Source organism: Oncorhynchus mykiss, chromosome 6 (assembly GCF_057628025.1).
Source record: "Oncorhynchus mykiss isolate SJ-2025 chromosome 6, ASM5762802v1, whole genome shotgun sequence".
Lineage (NCBI taxonomy): Eukaryota > Metazoa > Chordata > Actinopteri > Salmoniformes > Salmonidae > Oncorhynchus > Oncorhynchus mykiss.
In genome coordinates this window covers 66892938-66920375 of record NC_143027.1, presented here as the reverse complement: position 1 = coordinate 66920375, position 27438 = coordinate 66892938, and the positions used below count along the sequence as shown (strand labels likewise).

The window sequence follows — 27438 nt, the reverse complement described above, 5'->3', positions numbered from 1 at the left end:
TAGGGTAGGGCACTGAAGAGGGGCAGGCTAGGGCAAGGCGGAGCGAGTGAAACACTTCCCCTATCGAGGTTTCAAACCCACACTCCAACTACTTCATAGTGAATTTTATATAAAGAAGAACAGGAAAGTAATGGGAGAAAACACACAGCATTACACTCTCACTGCCTTATTGCATAGCCCGAAGCAGCAACCAATTATGTGGTAATGAAATATTTACACAGCCAAACTGGGAATGCCAGAGGTGAAAGCTAGATAATACAAGCCTGGAGGAGATTGTATTCTGTATCGCTCCTCCCGTTACGTCAGCATCTCTCATCTCAGCCAGCCAGGCTGGGTGGAACAGGAGGAGAGAAACAAGTGACACCACCAAGCCCAGAGGCTAAAGTATAGGGTCAGAGTTACAGCCCAGCCCTATGGACTCCTCTCCTCCTCTATCTTTTCCCCTTTCCTCTTCTCTGACAAGATACACTGGCTCATCTAGGGGCTTCATCTGGGTCATGGTAGCTAGAGAGGTTGGTAGAGAAAAGGAAGGGCAGCCATCTTGGTGACACTGTGACAGACAGTGTGGTGCTGATGAGAGGTCCAGTTCGACCCCAGGGGTGTAGCACTGGGTCTGGTGACGCATCTTTCATCTGTCCCAGTCACAAAGGGGTCGCAGCGGATCTGAGCGGGGACGACTAGGATGTTTGTTGTCATAGACTAATAGAGTTTTGGTAATGTTCTGGCTATGAGTTAAATTTTCACTGACTGTATTAATCATCCCAAGTGCCGTTTGTCTGTACCCCTCACCCCAAGCCCCTACGGCTTCTCTGCTACCGTACCCCCCACTACCTCCACCCGCTCCCCATCCACCTAACAAGCAGCCTGTGGCCCACACCTCTAGCCAGTCCACAAGGCCATGCTGCAATTGTTTGGCTGGAAAGTGACAAATGGGGTACTGTGGGTGTCAGGGTCTCAGTCACCTGTGTGGTCGCCAGGCCAGGGCTGCCTCTACCTCTTCCTTTGTAACAGGCAAATTTCACACGATGAAACCAAGTACTCTCATGTACAGCCACAGTAAGTCCGTCATCTGTCTCATTTAGCACAATGTGTTGTAATGCATTCCTCAGGGTCCCTGCTGACTTGCATGGAAGTCGCAGATATTTTTGAAGGATTTCATTTTATTCGTGGCTCTAGGCCTCTTTAGTGTAGCTTTTTAGCAGTGTGTTGGAAGTGCCTCTAAGGTTTGTAAAATAAACATTTGCCTCAAGCAGGGAGTAGAATATCATTGCAGAGACTATATCTAAACCCGTCCCTGTCCCCCAGCCCAGTGCAGTGTAGCCGGCTTACCATGCTAACCATGGCTGGGCTTTAAGCCTTGCCTACAGGCCAAGTGCTAGCTGGGAGGCTGAGTGGTCTGGGTACATCCTGCTGTCAGAATCCTACTAGGTGCTGTCAGAAGGGTTTGTTTGGGAAGGGGGGCAGATAATGTAAGGGAGGAGGGGTGTTCTGGGTTGTGGCTGCCAAGTGCAGGTGTGGATTTTCCACAGACCTGCTTGTTCTCTCTCCCTCCCTTGAAAACGTCCATGTGGCCTGACCTGCATTGGGCTCATAGGAGGTGGCTGGTGAGACAATATCTCATCACTGGCTAGAACAGGCATATACCAGAACACCACTCCACACCCCCCCAGCCTAGACCACTGTACTAGGCCTCAGCTCTGACCAGCTGGCTCACTTACCAGACTATCCCAGACACACACACCAGACTATTGTTTTCCCTCATCCTGAAAGCCCCTATTTCTCATTAGGGGAGATATGACATGTGTTAGTAAACCCTTGATGCCTCCTGACGTCTTGTCTTTATTCAAAGAGAAGACGAGACAATGCATGTGCCTTTGAAATGCATGTGAACGTCTCTACTGCCTGGGTTTGATGGAGTCTGTCTCCTGTTTGGAGCTGGAATGAGAACCAGAAAAACACATTCTTCCCCAGTCAGTCCTGTCCTAATAATTACCATCACCACTGTCCAAAATGGAGGGTTGTTTTGTTGACTAGGCAGTGGGAGGCAGTGGGTTGCTGGGAAGAGCAGCACAAGGGCAGGTCCAGAGTTGCCCTCCTGATGTTCCAGATGGCATGGAGCCGGTGCAGATGTCATTGAGTGGTTGGAACAGCTGTTTGCTTCGTGCCCCCGTGGTGCAACACAGCTGTCGCCTCCTGCAGGCAGAGTTATTGTACTGCAGCATCCGCTATGTTCTCTGCTCGGCTCGCCCAGGCTAGCATTCATAAAAGCACCAGGAGGCTAAACTGTTAATTAGCTGCTCAGAGAGAAGGGCGACGGCTCGCTATTAATTTGCCATACTTTTTTCCCCGTATTATTCCGGTGCTTGACATCATTTCCTGCCCGTCTCAGAGTCATTTGCAGTGTGTCGCAAAAGTAGGGGCCCGTCTCATTAAGAGGGGGGAAATGTGTTTATCTGGCTGATATTAGAAGTGCACATTATGTATGTATGGCCATGCTTATCCAAATATTGTTAATGAGAGGGACCCGGGATGCCGGCGTGGGGCTCCAGTGGGCATAGGCCCAGGCTCGTTATCACCGTGCTGGGCATTGATCTCTCCCCGCTCAGCTTCCTCCTCCTCTCTTAGAGCAGAGTGACTCACTCATGAATTATATGAACACATTGATTAGCTGATTGAGAGCCATTGTTTCGAGCCCAGGGTCAATATTGAAGAAGGGATTACCCAACTCTTGTTTTCGCCCAGTGTATGTGAGAATGTATTATTCGTCTGCTTGTCACTACACCCCACCCCCCCTCCTCGCTCCCCAGCCACACAAAGAGACATGCTTCCGCAGCATACACAATCAACATGGGCCAAATGACTGGCTGCATTGATTGCCTTCCCTCTGCAATTATGTTCCCATTGTTTACTTCCCAGTGTCATGCTTATTAAAAAGAATTCAACAATTATTGCTTTATTTAATGTTAAAGTTAGGCTGAGTGGCTGCCTGAGGCCGAAGCCCAGCCAGCAGCAGTATTCTATTAAGGCACTGTGCTCCCAGCGGCCTGTGTTTACCTATTGCCCAGCCTGTAGAGAGCTACTGTCATCCATCTTTACCTCGCTGCCCTCCCCGATGACAAAGAGGCCTCCTCTCTCTCTTAAACAAATATGCAGCCTATTGTTTATTCATTTGTAGCAGTTGATCATCGCCCCACTGGCTGTAGGGAGAGTCACTAATTGTCTGTTGTGCTTTTAGACAAAGGGGGAGAGCCCAGGGTTGGGCAGAGAGGGATTAGGGAGAGAGAGGGGAAGGGGAGGTGGACAGGAAGCAGTAGGTATGCAGTTTGGGGCGGATACATGCAGTCCCCCCAGCCACAGCACAACGTCTGGGCATGTCGCCGCTCGCAGTGGCTAATTCGAACCAGCCGCTGAACTTGGCACCCGCAGCAGCTTCTGTGGTCGTGGCTGCTGTTCCTGCTGCTGCCGGCGGAGTGGGAATCACAGGCAAAGCTGCAAGCACTCAGACTCCAGCCGTTCTCCCTATCTTCTCTCTGCTAAACAGCCTACCTTCCTTCCAGGGGAATCCCAGAGCCCATCTTTACAAGACCCCAGCCTCCTGTACACCATACAACCCACCAAGTCACACACACACACACACACACACACACACACACACACACACACACACACACACACACACACACACACACACACACACACACACACATATACACACACACATATACACATACACACACACATATACACACACACATACACACAACCCCAGGGCTACCTGTGCCAGCACACGGCTCAGTCACTCACACACTGAGATATAAGACAGGAGTGGTATTTTATTCTACACCCAGCACAGAGTGGGTTTTTCAGACCATCTTCTTTGTGTCTTTTCACAGTGAAATACAATGACCTCATTGGATATAATTGCTGCCATGACATCAGTGTGTGTGAATAACATAGGTGCTACTTGACATTATTCATCAACATGCCTTGTGCCTGGAACCAGCTCATCATTTTGCCCCTCGGTCAATGGAGAAACCATGACGCTATGATATCACCAGATATGGTATCCTCATTGATGTGGTAAAGAGTGTGGATCAGGTTTAAATGGCAGCACACTGTGGCCTGTAGGTTCTGTGTCCACTCCCTGTCTCTGTCCCATGTTCACCTCCTGTCACCAGCGCTCACACACACACAAACACACTCGCTGCCGTCCGGAAAGCGTCCAGCTTTACCTTTAAGTGCTGAGAATCACTGGGATAATTACAAAGCAATACACAGCCAGACACTCACTGGCTCGTTCACACAGGGAATTTGGCAGCTCTCGCTGAATTGATAGCCATTTAGCCCGTGGATAGTCATCTGTTTTAATGCATTAATTTTATATTAACAGCACTGCCAAATGTAATGGTGGAAATTGGGGTATGATCATAATGGAGAGTGTGTGCGTGCCTGTCTCTCTATGTGTGTGTGCACGCGCCTTAGTTTGCACGTGTGTGTTTATGTGTGTGCATGTATTATACTGCTCCATTGGGGGCCATTCTGTGGAATTACCGGCTTGTGTTGGCACTCTAGCTGCCTTCCACCCTTCCAGTAATACCCATGTCCATGTGACGTTGGCTCTCCTCTCTTCACTCCCAGCTACTGTTTTGGTTAAAGGTGTATTTTTACATCCCATTGAAGTGGATGGAAATGCAGGTGTATGCAGCACTCTGGGTGGGTGTTGTAACTGATCTGTCCTTATATTGCCCACTGAGAGGCCAGGGTGCAGTGTTAAGTTGCCAGAGAGATGATGTGGTGGCGCCCACACCGCCCCAGTCCCTCTCTACCTGTATGAGCACAGAGCCCTGCTTCAACCTCCACAGAGAGAGGAGGTAGAGTACAGAGGCCTGGCTACAGAACAGCACACACATTCTGCCTCCCTCGCCCCATCCTTCTCCAGCACTCCATGCTCCCATTCTCTTATCCATGCTCGGCTAAAACTCCTGTCTCCTGTACGGCTGTCGTAAATTCACAGCCAATTAAATGGAACTGAAGAGAAGTTGAAGCCATGCGGCCTGTTGAGGAGGGACCGACAGCCGTCCTCCAGCCTCCACCCAACTCTGTAGCTCAGCTCCTCTCAGGGCCTCAGTGGGGTGCTTGGTGCTCTGGGGCCCCTGTGCAGGGCAGCCCAGGCAACCTCCTCTCCTTTGGAGCGGCCAGGCCAACTCCTCCCAGCTCTCTCTCCCAACATGACTTTTTAATTAAACCGCTGAATTCCTGCACTCCAGTTGGAGGTGATTTATCAGCTAGGGGCTTCATTGCAGGATCATAGGAAACAGACACAGGCCCAGTCTAATGCATTACTGTGTTTCACATCCAATGTTTGTGTGTACATGTGTGTGTGTGCTCCTAGATAGCATCACTAGACTCTCTCACATCTATAATGTTGATGGAATCCTGTGTGTTTGTGAGCGTGCGCATGCATGGGGGTGTTTCAGAGAGCCCCTGTTCCCATGGGTAGTGTTTAATCCCGTTTCTCATATAGAGCTCCCAGCCTACAACTGGTCAGATGGAACGGTCCGGGGAGGGGGGTGCACTGCTGTGTTGGCCCTGTACTGACAGGCCCCATATCTCTAACAACAGTCCTCCACCACCTCCACACTCTGTTTGGTACGGCCCGGTGCTGAGTATGTGTGGTTGTTAACACACTTACAGGTGTCTGTGGTCTGTAAGAGGTGGTGATACAGAGGGGATGAGGTCTGGTTTGGACTGAGTCGGGCCCTGCCTACAGCCCAGTCAGTTTTGAGGTGATATACGGCCTGTTCTAGGCCAGGCAGTCTCAGGTTCACTCCTGCATAAATCCTGTCCTTTTTATGGGAAGCTGTAAAACTCCCAGGATTTTTTTCCTACCTCCTAAAACTAACTTTGAAGTTTAGGTCAGGTGTCGTCTGTTTTTTTTTGTGTGTGGACTCACTGTCTCCTTGTAGATTTTTGCAGCCTTGAGTCATAATGCAGTCCCTCTCGTTCCATTTTTTTTGTTCGACATCTGCTATGCCTAAAAACCGTGTGCCATTTCTCAGCTCAGCAATCACACAATGAATTTGGTGTTATCTACGAGTAAATCTGTCTGTCAGATTTCTCTGTACCTGAGCTCTGATGCAATATGTGTGGATGGAAGAGAAGGAGGGGGAAGAGGAGGAGAAAGGAGGGATACAGCCCCCACCAGCAGAATATCCAGCAGCACCTATTCAATGACATCATGGAGGGCTTCAAACAAGGCGAGGAGGGAGAGCACAGAGAGAGAGACCGACCCTTTTAGAATCACCTAATATCTCTATTACACTGGGGCTTTTCCTGGAAGCAGTGTCCTAATGTACGTTTAGGTGTAGAAGTGAGATATATAAAACCAGGGAGAATGGAATACAATTGCCGAGAAAAGCCCATAGCGATATTACAATATTACCAGAAAATTAAACATTAGAAGAAAATATGGGAGCATTTCTGGGAACATAATATTGTTATGATTTTTTCTCAGCCCAGGCTGTCAACACCTGATTCAGATGTAATGTGGTTAAAAATGTAATGTTTCCATTGCTTTTGCATTTCCCAGCCATCGAAACATGTTGCCTCACTGCAGGGCAAGCCGGTTCAGGCTCCTCTTAATTAATCAATTTGTTTTTCCCAACCTTTGTCTGAGTGTGGGGGTGGCCTGTACGGGAGATTAAGAGAGTCGTGGTGGGAGGCAGATACAGGATGTATACAGGATAACATACATTTTTTTCCTCTCTCAGCATGAAGCCACACATTCAAAATGAAAACCCGTTTCAAATAAAACGATACGGGAAACGTAGCAATCTTTCTTATAATCTGCTTGTGCGTTGTGAATTAAAGTCATTTTTTATCATAGCATTTTCAGTTTTCACATGATATGACAAATTGCAGTAGCAATTGTCTTGGTTAGGATGAATAATTACCTATCAAATGCATCCAATAGTATCTCCTCCTCTAAGCTCCAATTGCCTTATTTTCATTGCCTATCCAAGCAATTCTGTCTGGCTGTCAAAGCCATGCATGGAAAACCCCATGCCATTCTTACCATTTTTACATGTATTTATTTTCCTGGCAGTTTTTAATGGAGCATTAATGATGTTTATTTGGATTCATTATCTGATCTAGTCCCCATCTGGCAGTGAAGTGGTTGTTGTTTTCAGTCCTTTCACCCACTCAGCCACTGAATCTCACAAGAGACTAGGCCATGAAGATTAGAATAGAAAAAAAAACATCTTGTGATGATTGACATTGATTGCAGCCCCAGAAATCCACAGCTAGACTCCAGAGTGGGCCGTATGAACAGAACATGACAGGCATGAGAAGCAGTGAGAACCGTGGCCATACTGAGTCATTGTAAACATGAAATGATCAGGACCCTGTTTTATAGGATAATTATCAATACCTCTACCGATCCCCTCGTCAGGGCCATATTGTGTTGGCATTGTAGGGGGTAATTAGTGTGTGGGTCCGTGGTGTAGTGGGGTGTGGTGTTGGGAGAGATGGTGTCACTGTGGGGTGTGTGGCATGTTGTGTGTCATTATAGGGTGTGTGTTGGGTGTGGGGTACAGTGGAGGTGGAGTGTCAGTGTGGGGCACTTAGAGGAAATGATGGGGTTGTTAGGTCAATAATGTTGAGTCTCTGTCCCCTGAAGGTCACTACCCTGTTGAGGAATGTTCTAGCTCGTTTCAGAATGTCACCCCCCCCCCCCCCCCCCCCCCCCTCTCCGCATTCCCTCTCTCTCCCTGGTTCTTGCTGTGATAGGGAGGATTTGACTGGCCCTGATCAATATTTAGCATCCCATGCATGAAACAGGCAGATGTTTGGAGTTTCCTTCTCAGAGACGGGAGGCTTCTCTTGAGTGAAAGGGATCAATGCTCCCTTCCGTCTGCCAGGGCTGTGGTCCTGTGGTCCTCTGAGGGGTGTGTGATGTGTGCCTCTCGCCCGCGCCTGGGCCCCTGAGACCAGCCCGGCTCCCACCCCTCTCTTCTCCTGTCCTGTTAGTCCACAGACAGACACAGAGAGAGAGATACAGGGCTCAGTCCAAACAGAACAGTGTGGAAGAGGGCTGGGTGTTAAACAACAGGGCTGTGATTGGTAATTGATTTGTTCATTTGCGAACTGTGTGAGTGAAAGTGAGTCAGTGGTGCCTGGCTAGCTGTCTGCCGTCAGTTAAAAGCCCTTTCTCTCCCTCTCTCTCTCCCTCTCCCTCTCTCCCTCTCTCTCTCTCCCTCTCCCTCTCCCTCTCCCTCTCCCTCTCCCTCTCTCTCTCTCTCTCTCTCTCTCTCTCTCCCTCTCCCTCTCCCTCTCCCCATCTCCCTCTCCCTCTCCCTCTCTCCCTCTCCCTCTCTCTCTCTCTCTCTCCCTCTCTCTCTCTCGCTCTCCTCCCACAGCACCTGCAGCATCAGGAGAACGCGGTGGAGGGAGATGCCTGCTACTACCACTGTGTGCTGTGTAACTACTCCACCAAGGCCAAGCTCAACCTGGTCCAGCATGTGCGCTCCATGAAGCACCAGCGCAGCGAGAGCCTGAGGAAGCTCCAGCGCCTGCAGAAGGGCCTGCCTGAGGATGACGAGGAGCTCAGCGCCATCTTCACCATCCGCAAGTGTCCGTCTGCTGATACAGGTAAGATACAGAGGATTTACTCTCCCCTATATTTTACAATGGGATACAGACACACTCACCAGCTACTGGCTGTACCTGTAGCTGCTTCATAATATTTCACACAGGGACTAAAGAGGGCTTTATTTTATGTCCTCTGTGGTATAGATATGAGCAGCAGTGCTTATGTTAAATATCAAAGATAATTTGACTACTTTCATGGAACCAGCCACCTTTAGACAGTGACTGTGCTGCTGTTGCTGTTGTTATTTTTCCCTGCAAGGGAAATGTAATGAAAAACATACTGATAGACCACTGCGCCACCTGGGAGACCACTGCCACCCATCACAGTGCTAGCTGTGCCACTAGAGATCCTGGTTCGAGTCCAGGTTCTGTCGCAGCCGGCCGCGACCGGGAGACCCATGGTGCGGCGCACAATTGTCCCATCGTCGTCTGGGTTAGGGGAGGGTTTGGCCGGTAGGGATATCCTTGTCGCACTAGCGACTCCTGTGGCGGGACAGGCGCAGTGCACGCTGACCAGGTCGCTAGGCGTACGGTGTTTCCTCCGACACATTGGTGCGGCTGGTTTTCTGGGTTGGATGCGCACTGTGTTAAAAAGCAGTGCGGCTTGGTTGGGTTGTGTTTCGGAGGACGCATGGCTCTCGACCTTCGTCCCCCCCAGCCCGTACGGGAGTTGTAGCGATGAGACAAGACAGTAACGACTAACAATTGGACACCACGAAATTGGGGTGAAAAAGGGGTAAACATTTTTTTTTAATCATACTGATAAACTGATTTTAAAAAGTAACAGTGGTTGAAATGTGAGTAAGTGTCAGTGCCGTATCGTATTCAAACAAGACAAACAGCTCCCAATGCCACTGGGGCTGTGCTATGATATTGATATAAGCAGGTAAAATGGTGCACAATTTATTTTCTTTGGCACCTCAGATTCAACATACAGCGTGCTCTAGATTGTTTTACTTTTGCTCGCACAAAGAGCATATCTACCAGGAAAGCCACCTGCCCTCTGTAACTCCTCCCACACAGGTAGAAGGCAGGAAGTAGCTACTGTGCCTCCATTCTGTCAGGCACAAACCCTACACTCTACGTTTATTTATATATTTTAATAATAGGCTCAGTTCAGAATAGTGCATGTATTCAGAATGTATATTCACATCTTTTGTTCCTAGTCACAACTAAATGAACTGTAACTAATTATTTCTGAAAGCAGCCTTTTTTTCTATATATGCACAATTCAGTTGGATGCTTTCTGAGAAATAATACTAATAATTCTGAGATCAGGCCGTGCCTGCAGTTAATGGAGACTACAGGGCCTTGCTGTTCAGCCAATAAAGACACATTCAGAGATGCCATCAGGCCGGAGGTAGGAGGAGCAAAGCAGCAATACAGATACACCCACAGCAGCAGCAGTAAAAGGCACAAACAAAAGCAAGGATTGGTCGTTTGTTAAGGGCCGATTAAAAAGGAGTGAGCTGTGGTCAATTAACACTGTGTCTTAGCACAGATTTGGTTTTCTAATCATTTTAACTTCTGCACCCTGACAAAAGGCCTCCATTGTGTGTGTCCCCGCAGAGTGCCGTCACTGCCCTCCCTCACACTCACTCTGTGTGTTGTTATGTAAAAAAAAGTCTGGGCCTCTGAAAACGCTTTGTTCCAAGGAGGCAGGGATAATGAAGCCAGCGGCCGGGAAATTGCGCAAAAGGCAGTCACAGATCTGAGGCAAATCATTAGAGAACACATTTAGACGAGCAATTAAGGACAATTAAGCTTTCTGCTCACTGCACTCCAAATATGTTAATGACTACAGTACAGTGGACAAGTGAACATGTAAAAGCAAGAGGAAGCCCACTTAGGTTAAAAGGTTGGGGGGTTGGGGATTTTGTGTTAGAGGAAGGAGGGGGGCTGTGGTGTGGTTCACAAACAAGTCTCATTTTCTCTTTTTTTGGTTGAGGTTCTGTTTATTTATATATCTTCTTTCCTAACCTTCGATGTGCGTTAATGGATAACCCCGTTTGTAAGAAACTGAGTGAGGCTAGCTGTAGGTTAGGTAATGGGCTCCTGCACGGGGGTGGTGTGGGCAGAGCAACACACACACACACACACACGCACACACACACACACACACACACACACACACACACACACACACACACACACACACACACACACACACTGTACACATACGCTGGGGGTGCTCTCTCCAGCCCCCCTTCGGAGATACATCAAACTACAGTCTTCCAGACCACATTATCCCACAGTAAACACACGTCAAACACTACAAGATGGTGGATAAAAACGTTCTACTGTGTGATAATTGTTTAGGCCGCTAGTGGGGTTTAGTTCAAGGTGTGTACTTTGAAGATGACTTGATTGCTTTGCTGTCAGGTCCTTCAGTTGATTAATTTAATCACCTCATCTTTTCCCGAAAGTAATTCAGCTACTTTTGACCTGAGAGGTTGAGAAATAGAACGGGAGGGTTGTTAGGAATTAGATCACTAGGTTTGGCTGATTGTAACACACTGATGAAAGGCAAGGGGAGTTCATTGTAAATGTATCACAAGGTCAAAGGGTGGAATTGCTCATGTGTACAAGGCGTTGTTTTATCAAGACATCCAGAGATCATTATGATCCGGTACTTTAACCGTAAGCATAGAGATCTCCTAATGTCTCTCCCAGTCCCTATCCTGTGTTAGTGACTCTGTTAGCGGCTATGCACCATGCTAAGGGCCGTTGTTGTCATGGTCCTGAACAGTCTGGCATCCTGGGACTTTAGAAAGCCAGCGGATCCTTTAATAGCCTGTGACTTGATGTTTACCAAACGGAGCTCTGCGAGGCCAAACGGAGCTCTGCGAGGCTCAGCGCTGAAGGCCTGATTGATTGTGCTATAGAGTCAGCCTCTGCTCGCTCCCGCCTTACAGGCCAGCGGACACTCTCTGCCAGGAAAAGACTGGGCGCAGACCAAGAGCGTCTGGAACGGCTGCCACATCCCCTTTAAGAGCCAGGGCAAAGTTTTCCCTCTCTCCTTCGCCCCTTTTTTCCCCTTTATATATAGTTTTTAAAGGTCCGTTAAATTAAATGAAGTGTGTAATAAAGAATGTCAGCCTTTTCTCGCTCTCCTACCCCCCCCCCCCCCCCCCCCCCCCCCTTCGAGCATCTTGATCGAATTACGCTGATAATGAACATACCTTTTCATCAGCGAGAATTAACTGTTGTGAATTCCTAGACTCCACCCCCCCCTTCTCCCAAACTACCGCTTCACCTCCTAATGCCTTGTCCCAGCACCAGTGAATGACCCCCCCCCCCCCCCCACACCCCCCTTTAGAGCTGAACCATTCCCTCCTGGTGTAATATTTAATTTCCTCCCCGCTAGCTCTTCGGAGGCGTAGGACCCTTTCTTGTGGTCGAGGCACAGTTGCTAAAGTGGTGGAAGGTTCCCCTGCTTGTTAAAACAAAGCTGGCCCTGGATTTCTGGGTCAGCTAGGCAGTAATTCCCCTGACTGCTGCTGGGTTTGGAGCGCTGCTCTGTTGGTGTTAGGTGCTGGGCTACTAGTCTCCACAGGAGCTAGCTAGGAACTAGGCTTCCCCCAATCAGCAGCCTCCCTGCAACAGCCCAAGGAGCCCTGACCACTGTATCAAAGACCAGAGTGATGTCATGAAGGAAAAAGGACAGATGACAACACAAGAAGGCTTCTCTCTGCAAACAGATGCAGGCAGCACAGAAATTAGGACCGTGTTTGCAAGGTGTGTAATCACACATGCACTCACACAGAAAGCCTTGCTGGGCGAAAGGTCTGTGTTTTTAGGAAGTTGTGGGGTACGGGCGGCTGGGCAGGCGGAATCCGAAGGCCAGAGGTTTTTGGTGCCATGTCTCCCCTCTGTAGAGCGTTCAGGGAGAGATGCAGGCAGCACAGAAATTAGGACCGTGTTTGCAAGGTGTGTAATCACACATGCACTCACACAGAAAGCCTTGCTGGGCGAAAGGTCTGTGTTTTTAGGAAGTTGTGGGGTACGGGCGGCTGGGCAGGCGGAATCCGAAGGCCAGAGGTTTTTGGTGCCATGTCTCCCCTCTGTAGAGCGTTCAGGGAGAGTGCTGCTAAGGCGGCAGAGATGAATTTCCTGTCCAATTAGACCAACGCTGGGATAAAAGGCAGCCATTGTTTTAATTCCTGCCCCCGCTCTGAAAATGTGCTGCTTAAGCATGTTCCTCTGTGGCTCGGCCTCCATTTGTCTTCTTTAACCCTTTCTCTGGCTGGCCGGGGGGGAACAAAGGAGGCCTCAGAGGGACCCCAGCCACACCCACACCCCAGCCACACAGCTGCCCTACCCCTGTCCCTGGGTGGAGATGCCACAGAGCACAGCCCGCTGCTGCCCTGTACTTACACACTGCACACAGCCCAGACACCGACACCTCACTGGATACACTGGCAGAGAGAGGGAGGGGAGAAGAGACGAGAGGAGAAACTCTTGTTCCAGGTATGTGTGTGTGGGTTTTTAGTGTGTGTATGGGGACTGATAGCTAGTGTGACACTCGGGCATTGGATGACACTATTTCTTTTGAGTGATGTTCACCAGGGCATAGAACTCACTGACACATTGGGGTTTCTCATTTCATAACAGTTAATGGACTAAAGTTCTTTTTTGAGCACTGAACAGAATGAGATCATGCCTTTTAAAAAGGGCAAAGTTCAATGGTTACTGCATGGTGGGTGCCCTTCTGCCTGTGACTAGGGTCCTAGTGAAGGTGTGGTGGAGGGGAGCAGCGTGAGTATGCAGTGTGTGCCTGCACTGTGTGTGTGTGTGCCTGCACTGTGTGTGTGTGTGTGTGTGTGTGTGTGTGTGTGTGTGTGTGTGTGTGTGTGTGTGTGTGTGTGTGTGTGTGTGTGTGTGTGTGTGTGTGTGTGTGTGTGTGTGTGTGTGTGCGTGTGTGTGTGTGTGTGTGTGTGTGTGTGTGTGTGTGCGGAGGAGGCTGAGAAGGAGAACAAACAGGGCTGACGGTGTGGATTAGCCCCTGCTGTAAATCTGCCTCAGTCACAGATGGCAGGCCCTTGATCACTGGTCTGTGACGGCTTGGCTCTCATCGCAGGAGGAAATCCCTGTCTGTGAGGTGGCTGGGAGGGAGGCTGGGGCCGGGGCCGGGGCCCGTCAGAGCAGCCTCCACTCATTGTCTCCAGTCTCTCAGGACACAGGGGCCTGCCTGGCCAGTCAGGGGTTTAGCAGCAGTCAGAGGGGGGGTATAGAGGGGTGACGGGTGGGCTGGATAGTGACACTGCAGTAGCCATGGTAAACACCCCGCCAGCAGAGCTTGCTACTCAGGTCTCTAACCAGGAAGCGCAGTAACAAGAGCCTGGCCAGCATATCCCAGTGGGTGTGGCCTAGCGAGTGGGCAGAGAAGCATGCAGGCTGTTTGCATGGGCAAATGGAAATGAGGCCAAAGGATGCGTGGAATTACTGCATACTGGCGGAATCCAATTTGATTTCACTTAAAGGGGTGCGCTTCCAGGGTCACACACTTAATAGCAAGCCATGTCCTGACAACAGAGGCATCCCTCTTATTCCCACACGCCTCTCTCTCTTTCCGTCTCATACATAATTCTATGGTCCCAAAAAAGCTGTCAAAGAGCTTCATGCCTAAAAAAATGTGCTAATAAGGCAAATGCAGGATTCTCACTCATCTTCTGGGGCCCCCAGCTCTCTGGCAGCCCTTACGGAGGCTCTTGCACAGCCGACAGGACATGTCAACAGTGGGGGGGAAATGGTGGGCTTTCAAACCATCCTCACCTAAACTGGGCTGGAATACCTCACGCTCATGCAGTTTAGAAGCCAGGTCCTCTCCCTTCCTCTCACCCCCTGCCTGCCCCTGAGAGCTGCACATTAGCTGGGCTTGGAGCTTTACCTTCTCCAGCTCCCACAGTGTTCCTGAAGGAGTGGGTCCTGTGGCGGGGCTGTGAGAGCAGAAGCCAGGGGAAAGCAGGGGTGAGCCTGGCCACGCTCCGATGGCGTTGCGGGGGCGGCATGCAGCACAGCTCCCTCCCACAGACGGGAGGAGCACAGGAGACGGACAGCAGCCATCCCTGGAATGTCCTCCTTTTTCCATGCTTGTTAAAATGCTACGTAAACCTTCCCAGAAACAGGATATTGTAGCCCCTAACCACCAGCCACTTCTTCCACGCCATACTATGTCCAATCTGAAATTTACTTTGCTCTATGCTGTTTTAATAAAGGCTGTTATTGCGGTGATGTAGAGTGGAGATGAGGTCTGGGTGAGGAGGGTTAGTAGGGTGAGGAGGGGCCCCTGTAGGGCCCGGGGCCCAGTGCCCAGTCTGGCTCCTGTCAGACAACTGGCCTCTAATCCAGGACCCAGGGGCACTGAGAGCAGAGGAAATTGTTTGCTGTCCGCAGAACGTGGCAGGAATTTCATAAATACATTACCTTTCATTTTAAAATTAAAATAAAAAATAGCCTTTTATTATTAAAAAAGCTGAAATAATGACTTTATAGACTTTCAAGTTGTGCACGCTACACAGTCACACTCATATGGCCCTGCTGTCCAAACTCACACAAGGAAGCATTTTCTTTTCCCCTGGTTTATAGATGTTCTCTGTATAAATTCCACTGCTGGCTCATCCTGCAATAGCAAATTGACCAGAAAGCCACGATCCTATTTTGGGATAGACTATGAATCAAAACGTCCTGTGTCCATATTCATTCTTCCTGCATTTCATGACTGTACCCCAGAGCACTAAGCACTGGGCTGGATGGCACTGACCACGGGCTGCACTGCCTCAGCCTCTCTCTGCCTGGCAGGTGAACAGACTGGCCCACTGTGTGTCTGTCAGTCAACCCAATAGATGGCCTATGCAGTAGAGCACCAGGCTTTAGGTTGGAAGACAGAAACAGAGAGGGATAGTGAGAGGAGGCCAAGTGAAGGGTGAACTCAGAAACTACAAAGATATTTTATTCCGAAACAAAGTTTGGACAGAATATACTCAGTCTACTTTTCAGCTTGAACTTTTAACATAAAACCTTTTTGCATAATGAGCTTTCTACATAGATACACTAGGCTGTATTGAGTTTGTTCACTATGTGTGATGTGCTCTGTGTGTGCTTTTCAGCATCAGGGATGGCACATGGGTGTAAACCTGAGCTGGATTTTATGTTTTACATACTCATAAATAAGTGCACACATAGGTGTCCACACACACATAGTTAGCGGGTGTGTGGGTGAGAGAGGCCCTCGCTCCCTGTCATCGAGCCCGTTTTCAGGCCTTTATTTCAGCCGCCGACGAGGTGCGTCGCCGTCAGCAGAGAGGAGACAGGCGGCGCATTATAATATTGGTTTCCGTCGCTCCCGTCATTACCAGACGCTCTCCTTGAAAGCTGATCCAAAAGATAGACAGTCCATCAGGAGACAGTCTTCTCATTTGTACTTACTAACCGTGTTAATGAGTTCTATTTCCAGGCCCTGAGGCTTTGCTGCTGCATGTCTGAGCAGAAGTGGGGAGCAGCGATTTAGGGTGCTGGGTTGCACACTCCGGAGGTGTCTGGGGGGGGGGGGGGGTTATGCAGTAGCCCTGCTTGCCCACCTGTCACTCAGCGAGAGAGTGACCACAGACTCTCTTGTGGGCCTGTCAGTCTGGCTTGAGGGCATGGAGGGCTGCAGGCTCTGTGGTTGCAGAAAGGGGAACTGAGAATAGATGCGCTGACGTTCAGAGAATGGCTCTGATGGGTTTGATTCAACCAGAAGCAGCAACCGTGTCAGACAGGAAGCATAAGAGAAGGAGAGGAAAAGCCTTTGAGAGAGAGAGTTCAATTTATAATTTCTTTGAAAATACCTTGTGTACTATATGAGTTTTTAGTGACTAGGTTATTATGAGTTTAGTCGAGGTGAATGTTTATAGGATTCTACTGCAGCGTCTTTGCAGATGTGCAACATGGCTGGCTGTTGTTCCACTAGTGCAGACAGCGGCTTGGCAGCCATCTTGGTTTATTTAGAGGAAATGCTGTAATGTAAGTGTATCACAGTCACTTCCCCAGTGTGACTCATTTCACTGGCTCTGTAATCACACCACACCAATAATGCCAAGTGTTCCATATAAATCCCATCCAATCAAAGCTCTGTTTTAGGCCATCCTGGACAGCACACATAGGCACATCCATAAATCCATCACAGCCTAACATTTGATCGCTATACGATACGTCTGTAATGTGGCTACCTCTCCTGCCGATCACTTGTAACTTTTCATTTGACATCAGCAGATAAGTTTTCTTTGTAGCTTACTTGGACTTCCCCCAAGACACACATTTTGATCTCACGCCCAGTAGGCCCTTGTTCGGATACATTTGCTATTGATTGCGCTGTTTGTTTATGTCAGGTATTCTGGGAACAAGAGCCAATAAATTCTTAAACGCCGTTAGATCGCTTTATTTGTTGCTATGTTTTGGTGTTGCGAGACCAAGCAGTTCACTCACTGTCAGAATCAAGGCAGCTCAATTTGACCATAGGCAACATGAGAGAGTGGAGAAGTTTGGGAAGTTTAGAATGGAGGCAGTGAAGGCTTTATTTAGTCTTTTTTAATAAGGCCTGTTTGTCCCCCCAGAGAGCACTGGCAGATCAAAGGCCATGATCTTTGCTCTGGATGAGTTCAGTCTCAGCTCAGCCGCCCTGACTCTCCCAGCTTCTCCCAGCCTGACAGCAGAACAAAACCAGGGAGTAAAGAATGCCCTCTCCAGCAGCCAACCTGCCCTCACACTGAAGGCTCCATTACAATAAAGGCAGATGAAACAAACACTGGCTGAAAGCAAGAGATGATTCATTATCTGTCCCGTGATAGATGTGAATGACTGGCGGAGAGAACCACTGTGGTGTCTGATTGTGTGTGTTTCTTACACACCATACCCTCTCTCTCTCTCTCTCTCTCTCTCTCTCTCTCTCTCTCTCTCTCTCTCTCTCTCTCTCTCTCTCTCTCTCACACGGACACACACTTTCATACACACACATACAGCATTGTGTGTGTGCGTTGTCGTCAGAGCCTTGTGCTGTCTGTTCCTCCACCTCATCAATTAAAAGCAGCCAGGCAGATGGCAGTGATGAGAGAGGAGCAGGAATAATTCAATAGTGAACCCTGCTAACCTTTACCTGTGGGCCTGCACGCCTGCCATTGATTCAGCCTGCGTCTGATTATTCTCTAGGGAGGGAGGGTATGGATGAGTGAGGAGAAAAATACATGGGGAAAAATGAGAGAGAGAGAGAGAGTCCAGGTTTGTTATGGTGGTGACATCAGTGCGCTCTATCAGTGGCCCGTAGGGGGGAGCAGGTGTTTGGCTCGCAATGTCTCCCGTTACCCCCGGCAACCATCATCACCTTTCCCCCCACAGGGATAGGCTGGGTATCAACAGTACAGGGACAGGGATTCTCACACTGTCCCCCCGGCCTCAAAGGACCACTCTGGCCTCACCTATACACGACCCACACTGGGCAGGCTATTGATCACAGCACATCTTCAGCTCCTGGCCCAGTGTCTGCATACTGCAGGGGAATCTCCCTCCCCGCTTCAAACAAAGTGTTAACATTGGTCCTAATAGAGGATGAATGTTTAGATGCAGAGTGTTGAGGGGTAGTGTGGTGGTGCTCTGTGGCTGCTGATTGGACAGCCGTTTCCCTGTGAAGGCCTGTTTGTTAAAGAAGGGCTGAAGTTTGGAAGTCAGTTGTGCCCATGGCCTGGGCTGGGTGGAAGTCTGGATTTGGAAGTCAGTCGTGCCCATGGCCTGGGCTGGGTGGAAGTCTGGCTGACTATATTTAACCAGATGTGAGGCCCTTTTTCTGCACAGTGACAATCCAAGACAAGATGGTATTTGTTTTTGACAAACTGGGACATTCCTGCTGTTTGACTGGGCTAGATTTATGGCATCCCTCCTGATCCGGTGGAAGACATAGCCCTCACACTGTCTCTTTGTCTGGTTGGGCCCGCTGCCTTGTCACTGCTATTTTATTAGCTGCTACTAGACAGATTCCCCCACAAGCCTGTTTAGATGGGCCAGAGGAGTCCACCCTGGCCCACTGATGGATGGTATTTAAAGTGCAAAAACTCCCAGAAAAATGACTATTGTGTATTATCTTAGTGCAGTCTGGGCGCGGGCCCCTCAGACAGGGCGGGGCGGTGGAGAGGAGATTCACCAGTCATTAGAGCAGAAGCCCTGCATCAAAGACATAACTCCCATCTGAGGGATTATATCTGCTTCTTAAACGTGTTGTATTATGTGTCTTGGCCATCCCCTCGACCTGGTGTCTGTTTACATTACAGTATGCAGGGCACAGCCACGGAGACAAAGGCCTGCCTCTCAAACACCACCCAGAATGAATACGGCCAAGAAGTGTGTTTCTCTCTGTTGTGTCACTCATGGGTTTCAGATTAAAGCTCTGCATTTCCTCGTAAAATAGTGCCTCATTTCTACTCATGATTAGAAATAAACTACTCAGATAAAATCATGGGCAGGTCTGTTTTCTGAATTTCCTATTGTCTTTGTTTTACACACTGCCTATAAAATGGTTACTGCATATGCAATCATTGCCTGTTGATTTCCAATCCCTGCAGCAGTTTATAAGGGCTTTTTCCTTTTTATTGTTTGGGGATTTTTGGCATGGTTATTTGTTGAGCCCTCAGAGTTCTGTAAAGCATATTCTTTCATTTAAAAATGAATTTGGAAGACACAAAGACGGGAGAGAGAGAGGAAAATATGTTGGAAGACAGCAGAAAAAACACCCTGACCAATTTGAACCATTAAGATGAATAATCCACTGTTAAGAAACCAAGAAAAGGTCAATTTTCACGCTACCTGCTCAGTAAGCATACAGGAGAGCCCGGCGTATCGAGTCAATTCAGCCACGCTGCACAGTCAAGAGGAAAGGACACGCAATTCAGGCCCACTTTAGAGTTGTGCCGCTATGTTAGACCAAGTGCTGCTATAAAAAGATTTTTGCCTCGCTCACTCAGGCTGATGGTCTCATGCACTTGTTTTTGAAGTTTGAATGCTCTCCTTGCCGTGATACATGTAGACTTGGATGGCCTGTTTAGAAATAGTTTATTAACTTGGCCCCAAAAAATACAACATTTGCCTTTATATAAGTCCTTGGTCTGAGATTCAGAATGCACAACAACAGCCTTATTCAGAGGCATAAGGTACAGGATAAACCCACAGCATCCAGAGAGAGTCTGGGCCTCTAGCCAGTGTTCCCACAGCCGGTGTCAATGCAGGTGAGAGCAACCTCTGTCTATTCAGGAGCAGGTTAGACAGTGCTGTAACACGCTGATGGTGATATAGAAGCAGAGAGAGAGAGAGCAGAGAGGTCAGTGTGCAGCAGGAAGCATAGCCCAGTGCACCAGACAGGCTAAAGGCCTCTCCTCTCCCCAGACCCCACAGCCCTCTGTAGGGGATGGAGCTGGTGCTGCTCCCCTGTGTGGCTCTTAATAGAAATGGAGGGGGATTACACTGAAGCGTCTATGGTCTGTGGTCATCTGAATTTTAAAACAGGGACTAATGGTGTCTGAGAAGGGTGGCCTGGCACTCAGGGAGTTGCATTAACATCCAGGTCTGTGTCACTCTTCCCTGTTCCCTTAATGAACCACGGATAGGGAACTGTGTTGGAAATAACAGGCAAGTCAATGGCTATTAAACAGCCAGCACACACAGTTCAAATAACTAGACTAGAGAAACCCTGCTGTAGAGAGATGGAAGGGGCTAACCCCAAGCAAAAGCAGCCCGTTTGTTTGGAGATAATATGTACACATCTGCTACAGTTTGGGAGCTAGATAATGTACTTAATTCCTGTTGGGCTGTGTGAAATATTACTTCAGAGGACCTGGTGAGAAAAAAGGCATGATTATGGGGTGTATTTTGGAAATGAGTGTCTCTCTCGTGTATATGTTGAATATCTCAAGCACGTGGGAAGGTTGAGACGGGGCACATATTTGGGGGCGAGAAGCAGTATGGCGTTACAGTGGCGGTGTCTGAATGGACGGTGCAGGTCACTGTCAATCAGCCAGACGGAGCGCTAATCTGCCGTTTGTTTGGTTTCCTCTGGTCCTCTGTCAACGGGGCCCAATATGGCAGGGCGAATTAGGAAAAATGGCCCGTGTTTTTGTCATGTAAAACGGGGCGAGAAAATCTAATTGGGTGGGGGAGAGAGAACGATGTCTCCTTTGTTTAAGGGCCTTCCGCAGTCACTTTCCAGGCCCCATTGTGAGTGGCCCACAATAGCATTAATGTGTGCTCTTGGTCTGGGCTCTTCCTTTCTGTGGCTCTCTGTGCAGTCAGCTCCTGTCCGTTCCACTCTGTCTCCACGCTTCACCTCCACGCTCCAACTGCGCTGAGGACGGGGCACAGAGAGACCCCTCCACCACTACTACCCTTTTCCCAATCCCATATACCCCCCCCCCCCCCCCAACCCCACCCCCACCACAGCCCTTACCCTGCCTGCCTGCGCCGTTTTCTTACTCCAGCACATTAAAAGAAAAGAAATGGAGAAAAGGCTAATTCTTTCCCTTCTTTGTCTGCCCTCCGTTTCCCGCCCCTGGAAAAGTATCTTTACATTTCCTGGTGCATGTTATCTGATTTCAAGAATTCAGTCATTCAATGAGACATTATTTGATTGCTCAGTAAGTTAAGAGTCAGTACTTGCCATGAGGGGTGACCAAATTCACGATGAAAGATTTGTGTCTTCATCAAAAATAAGAAAATACTTTCGATTCCTAACATCATGAGAATACTGGACAGTGACTCATTTGATTGAGAGGTTGCTTGTGATACATTACTACTTAGAAGTTGTTACTTCAGCTTACCTGCCAAAACAGCATATTAGTGAACATAGTTCATTGGAATGTTTCTCTATTGTAGTGTAGAGAGGGCAGAAACATTTGTAGTTGTTGTTGTGTGTAATTGACCCAAACTGTTGGGTGACATTGTACCTGATTGTCAACAGGCAGGTTTGGAGTGCACCCCTGCACTTACTGTGATTTCTCTCAAGTGTGATGGTGGTTAGTCTTCTTTCATCTAAAGATAGGAACCGTCTTTAAATTAGCCCTTGAGCCTCACTTCAAAGAAGTGCACTTAACGCTTATGTGAGTCCCAATACAAATCCCCTGTGATTGGTGACTTGTCTACCTTTTTCATTTTGTTGCAATATCATATTCTAAAGCACTAGACAAATCTAATAGCAAAAAATAATAATAATGATAAAATCTGTGTTAATATAATATTTCTTTATACAAAAGCATAGTGCATAGAGCTGGGGGCAGGCAGACATGTGAGCTTGGTGAGTGGCACCACCCCCAACCCTGTCCATGTGCAAATTGAATAACGACTAACCTCGTCGTATTTAGTGCACTATTAATGGCCCTGTGCCTTGTGAAGGTGTAATCATGCGTGATAAAAACCGGGCTGAAGTTACTAAGCTACGAGCTATCTTGTGTGCATTAAAGTGTCCTTTTTTTGTTGCAAAGGTCATTCATAACTTGGTCGCGTCGTTGATGTACAGTGAGAGATATTGATTGATTAATGCATAAAGTGCTCGGAATCCATTTGGCTCTGTGAAAGGGAATGGGAGAGAAGACTTGCTCTCTCTCTCTCTCTCTCTCTCGCTCTCTCTCTCTCTCTCTCTCTCTCTCTCTCTCTTTCTCTCTCTCTCTCTCTCTCTCCCCCCCCCTCTCTCTCTCTCCCTCTCTCTCTCTCTCTCTCTCTCTCTCTCTCTCCCCCCCCCCCCTCTCTCTCTCACTCACTCTCTATATTTTCACCTCTCCCCCCATTGTTCGAAGGGCATCATTTTTCGACGGCTAAGTTTAAGGGACAAAAGCCCCCGATTCTGCCAAGTAATGCATTCAAAGGAACATTGATTCTCATCAGTGTCAGTTGAATTACTCTCAAAGGCTTGACAAGGAGTTGCTCTTATATTAGCCTGTCTCTTCTCCTGCCCCCAAAAGAATGTGTAGCTGCAAGGAGAGTTAGCTAGCAGTCCACCCCATCTCTAAGAACACAAGAAGATCATGTTTTATCTCCAAGTGCAGAAAAGTTTTATTCTCTTTTTACTCTGAACTTTTCTGCAATGTTAGCTCATTTAGTTAGATGGTGGATAGCCTGGCACAGTCACGTTCTCTCGATCCTCATTGTGATCATTGAGCCTTCCATTCATATGCAGTGTACCAATCATTGGTCATGTGAGGTTAATATTGGTGATGTCACAGGGTGTATTTTTCTGGGTTTAACCCTACCACGCTGTGTCTCCATTGTCCGTGCCTAGATTGATTCTTGGAGGACATGGATATGCTCCGCTCCGAACTCTGCGTGCCTCCTAAGGAGGTTTTGAAGAGCCTTTGAGGGCAGGGTCAGAGGGTCAGTACCTTAGCGCTCCGTGACAAGGAAGAGGAGCCCTTTATCCCTGAGGCCCCCGGCGGGGAGCCCTGTGAAAGGGGTCTGAGAGACGGCCGTTCCCCTAGAAACATGGGACCGCATTAGGGATTCAAAACAGAGTGTGCCATCCTCTGCACCTTTCATCTCCACCGGGGTCTGCTCCATTAGGATCTTTTAACTTTGTGCTGATGGCTGCTGCTGATAATGGGGCTGCCGAGAAAAGCCCCAAAAAGTAACACACAGCCCTCCTCCTCCTATAAGTGGAATAGCACAGCCCTCCTCCTCCTATAAGTGGAATAGCACAGCCCTCCTCCTCCTATAAGTGGAATAGCACATCCATCCATCCTCCGTGTACAGATTAGTCCATGCTGAATAAGCCATATGGTTATGAGAATGTGTTGGGGTGTATTTTTTTTAAATGAGAAAATACTACACAGCATTGTGAATGTTATTTGCTGTGGCGTGCTGTGTTGCTAATGGTTTGTGGCCAGACCGCAGTGGCAGCCATCGCTGCAGCGAGAGCACTGGTGTCAGCTGCCTTAACACTCTACAGCCACCCCCCCCCCCCCCCCCCCCCGTAACCCCAACCCCTCCCGCTGAACTATGACGCCCACCTCCCTTCTCCATATTGCTGACAACGGATGGTGTTTGAATGATGATTCATTTTTATGCAGTGTGTGTATACATTTGAGCTATTTAGCATCTGGTTTTGTATGCAGGGATGTTGTCTATGTCTGTCTGGGAATGCAGAAAAGCCATATATGATCGGCCATCACCTCGTAGGTGCAGGTATGGAGAGATATTTGAATTAGTCTGCTAATGCTTCTGTAGAATTGCATTAATGCCCTTCTGTGGTATCACAAGCATCTTGAAAAAAGTTGCCTTTGGGGAAGAAAACACAATCGCATAAATGGTATATTTATTCATGCAGGGCAATGTTTTTCAAATGTTATAGTAATTATGAGAAATACTCTTGCTTTCCCCTACACAGCCACGGTGAAGCAAATCTAATTTCCAAGGCAAAGTGGGGAAGGAACACACTGAATAATCATTGTGTTTAAATGCTCTAGTCACAATCCCAGGTTTTATGATGGTTTTCTAATGATGTTAAATATTAGTAGAGAGAAAAGCCATAATTTGAACGCAGCAGTCGTTTTGTCAACGCTCTATCAGGACACCCGATTGCAACTGCAATGAATATTGGGCAGGGAATGAGATTTAAGGGCCATCCCTTTTGGTGTTTTATTTTGCCGACTCCCTGTCCGCCATAAATCCTCATCGCCAAGCTCTTGAAGCTAGCGCCGTCACCCACGCTCCCCAGGTGGGAATACGATTCAGCGCAGCGGCCATTTCATTCAGGGCCACTGTCCGTCCACCACAGTCATTCGTAAAAAAACTCTGGAGCAGTCCCTGTGGAGAAAACAGTCCAGTGGACTCCTGGGAAATAAAAAAGCAGAGGAAGAGAGAGAAGGAGGAGAAAATGGAGGGAAAAAAGTCAGGGAGAGAAGAAGGGGGGAAATGCTTCGAATGGCTATCAAACGAAATACAGAAAGCTCAGTCCCTGATGAATGACAATGTAGAGCAAAATATGTATTGGAGACAAAGGCTTTGTCTCCTTCCTGGGCCTCTTCAATGAATTACACTGCCCCCCCCCCCCCCCATAGCTTTTTAATTAAATGGCTGCAGCTCCATCTCTCTATCCGTAGCTCCCCATTACAGAGGCTAGATAAGGGATTGCTATCTGTAGCATGTTAAGAAAGGCTGCTGGGCAGCGAAGCCTCATGAAATTTGTCACAAGATCTAATTTTCCTCATTGCCAGACGTGATGCTTATAATTGATATGGAGGCAGTAGTAATTTATTGGCCGTCTGCAATTATTATCGCCTACGAACGGCGGAATGTGACTGCAATTTAGTTGGGGGGGGGGGCAGTAGGTACGTGTGTGTGGTGGTAGTGGTGGGGGGAATGTAGTTTCAGGTTGTGGTGCAGATTTCTTTATTTTTTTGTATCTTGGTGTGTGTGTGTCCAACCGCCATGATCACTTCGGGATGCAAATTGATGGTGGCCCCGTATCATAAACAATATGTGGCCTCTAATGCCTGTGTGAGGAGCCGAGGTCACCACGCCAGCTGGACTTTCATACTCAGCTGGGGGGTGGGAGGGCCTGGGGGTGGGGCTGGTGCTGCAATGCTTTGTCCACTTCCATCTCTCTCAAGTCCACATTTATTTTGTCTCTTGATCTGCTCTGGGTTTTTTTTCCTGGTATAATGATGATCATGCGAGAGCTGGGATTGTTAAAAATGTAGTCATTTGAATACTGAAGAGGTTCAGGGACTCACACTCCATCAGGGGGAAATGCAATCAAGCATTTATTATTATATTTTTAATCAAATTGTGAATTTATTTACCTCATTACCTTTTGCTGGCAGATTCCGAAAAATATAGGGACACACACAGTCTGTACCCAGAGGGAGATTTGTCAGTACAATCCGAAATAACATGAGAAATCAATCACAGGCTTTTGGAAGCCTTTCCTTGTTTAATGCACGTCGGAGCTGTGTTCCGATTTTAAACCACCTCCCAAGTTCATTAATTTCCCTGTCCTGGTCATAACATTAAATAAATAAATCTTCAGTTTTCCAATGCAGCCCGACGAGGCGCTGCATTGAAAACATGCACTCATTAGCACAGAAATATCATTAGTGATATGAAGGCAGCACTTTAGTTTAAAAATGAGGCAGCTCAATGCCCTCTATTTGCAATGTGGGTCACGTGAACTGTCTGGGCTGAGGACAATGTGCTACTGAAGGTGTTGTCCACTCATTAGCAACGCCGCAGTGACTGGTCGCTTCCCTGGTGTGTGTGAGTGGGTGTCTGCTTGTCTCTCAGTGTATTCATGTGTCTGGTGTTAACCCATGTTCATGTATGCAGTGTGCATACTGTGCAAGTGGAGGCATTAGAAAATGGGAAATATGACCTCTGAAAAAGCAGGACAGCTCTGCAAAAGGCTAGCTAGTGGATCAGAAATGAATGAAATTAGATGGCTACTTCCCTGCTTGTTTTCCAGAACCTAATAAACTGATGTAGAAGGTATTGTTTGAACCCCATGTGTTTTATAACTATATATGTACATACACTAGCTAGTATTTATAACTATATATGTACATACACTAGCTAGCATTTTGATGTGTGCTTTTAATTGTCAGTTTGGCATGTGATGCTACCTTGGGAAGAATGTTAGCTACATGCCTCCAGTCTTTATCACTCTTTGACTGCTTATGTATAGTATTGCTGTCACCAGCGCCCACTACAGAGCATGCTCATTGTGTTCAGGAAGAGGGATCCTGTTTGTTTTGTCTACCTGCCCACCTGTTGTGCTGTTGCAAAATTAGACTTTCAAATCAAGAAGCCAGTGGGAGACGGAGACTCTAGTTTTCTCTCTGCCTTTAATAATCATACCTGTTTACTCTTCAGGGAGTCATCTGGATATTTTTCTTAAATGCCCTCCTCTAAACGACCAGCGTCTTTAATAAAGCAGACAGGCAGGCAGAGCAGCCATTACACTATTATCTGGGATGTGAATCATGCAGGAGAGAATTGAGAGATGGAAGCAATGGAGGAACACCGGAGAGGAGGAGGAGGGGGCCTACTGCGCCCTTCATGCTATTATCTTTATAGCATAGCAAAACATGCTTCAGGCAATCAGCATGAAATTGTTAATTGCTCAGCCCACTTCTGTGTTGCTCTGGGGACAGGGACTGAGAGAGCCTTCAGGAGGACTCGGATCCAGCGAGCGTGGGGTGCCCAACTAACTGCCTGCACGTCTGGCCTCAGCATAGGACACAGCAATAACACTGTGAAACAAACAGCCACCCCCTTCCTCTCTCCCTGACCTTCACAGCATTCATAAAGTGGAAATGTAGTTACCAGAGGCACCTTTTAATATCTGTACTACAGTCTAGAAATATCTTTTAGCCAACAGTTTAGTACAAATGTATGTTCCTGTCGCATTTATATACAGTAGTATACTCCTCAGTGATGTTGAGTTATCTCACTAACGTTGCTACAAGGTTGTTTGAAAGACAGTTGAGACAAGGTTTTAGGCAGTGATGTTAAAACCGGTCAAAAGGTTTCTTCTACCCTGAAAAAGCCCTTAAACACTATAACCTCTGCCTTTAGTGTGGAAAGGCAAAAAGTCGACTTTCAACAGGACAAACGTTCAAGCCTGTTTAGCCTGTGCGTGGGTGCAGTCAAGCATGTGTCTGGGATGAGTATATGTGGATGCAGGCCAGGGCATTGTTGGATGTGCCTTTCGGGGTGAGGTGTTTTGATCAGGCAGTCATGGATGTGATGGAGGAGTCTGGCAGATAGCAGCCAGATAGGAGAGAA

At 48.0% G+C, this 27438-nt stretch overlaps 1 protein-coding gene across 5 annotated transcripts in view; it reads left to right on the top strand.

Moving 5' to 3' along the window:
* The window catches only part of LOC110526399 (zinc finger homeobox protein 3), a 170058-nt gene that overhangs the window by 91094 nt on the left and 51526 nt on the right, over window positions 1–27438 (top strand). For all 5 annotated transcript variants that reach the window (XM_036980760.2, XM_090239352.1, XM_036980763.2 and 2 more), the window contains one exon: window positions 8421–8652. In XM_036980760.2, the coding sequence (XP_036836655.2) occupies window positions 8421–8652 (232 nt within the window). The remainder of the gene's footprint in view (window positions 1–8420; window positions 8653–27438) is intronic.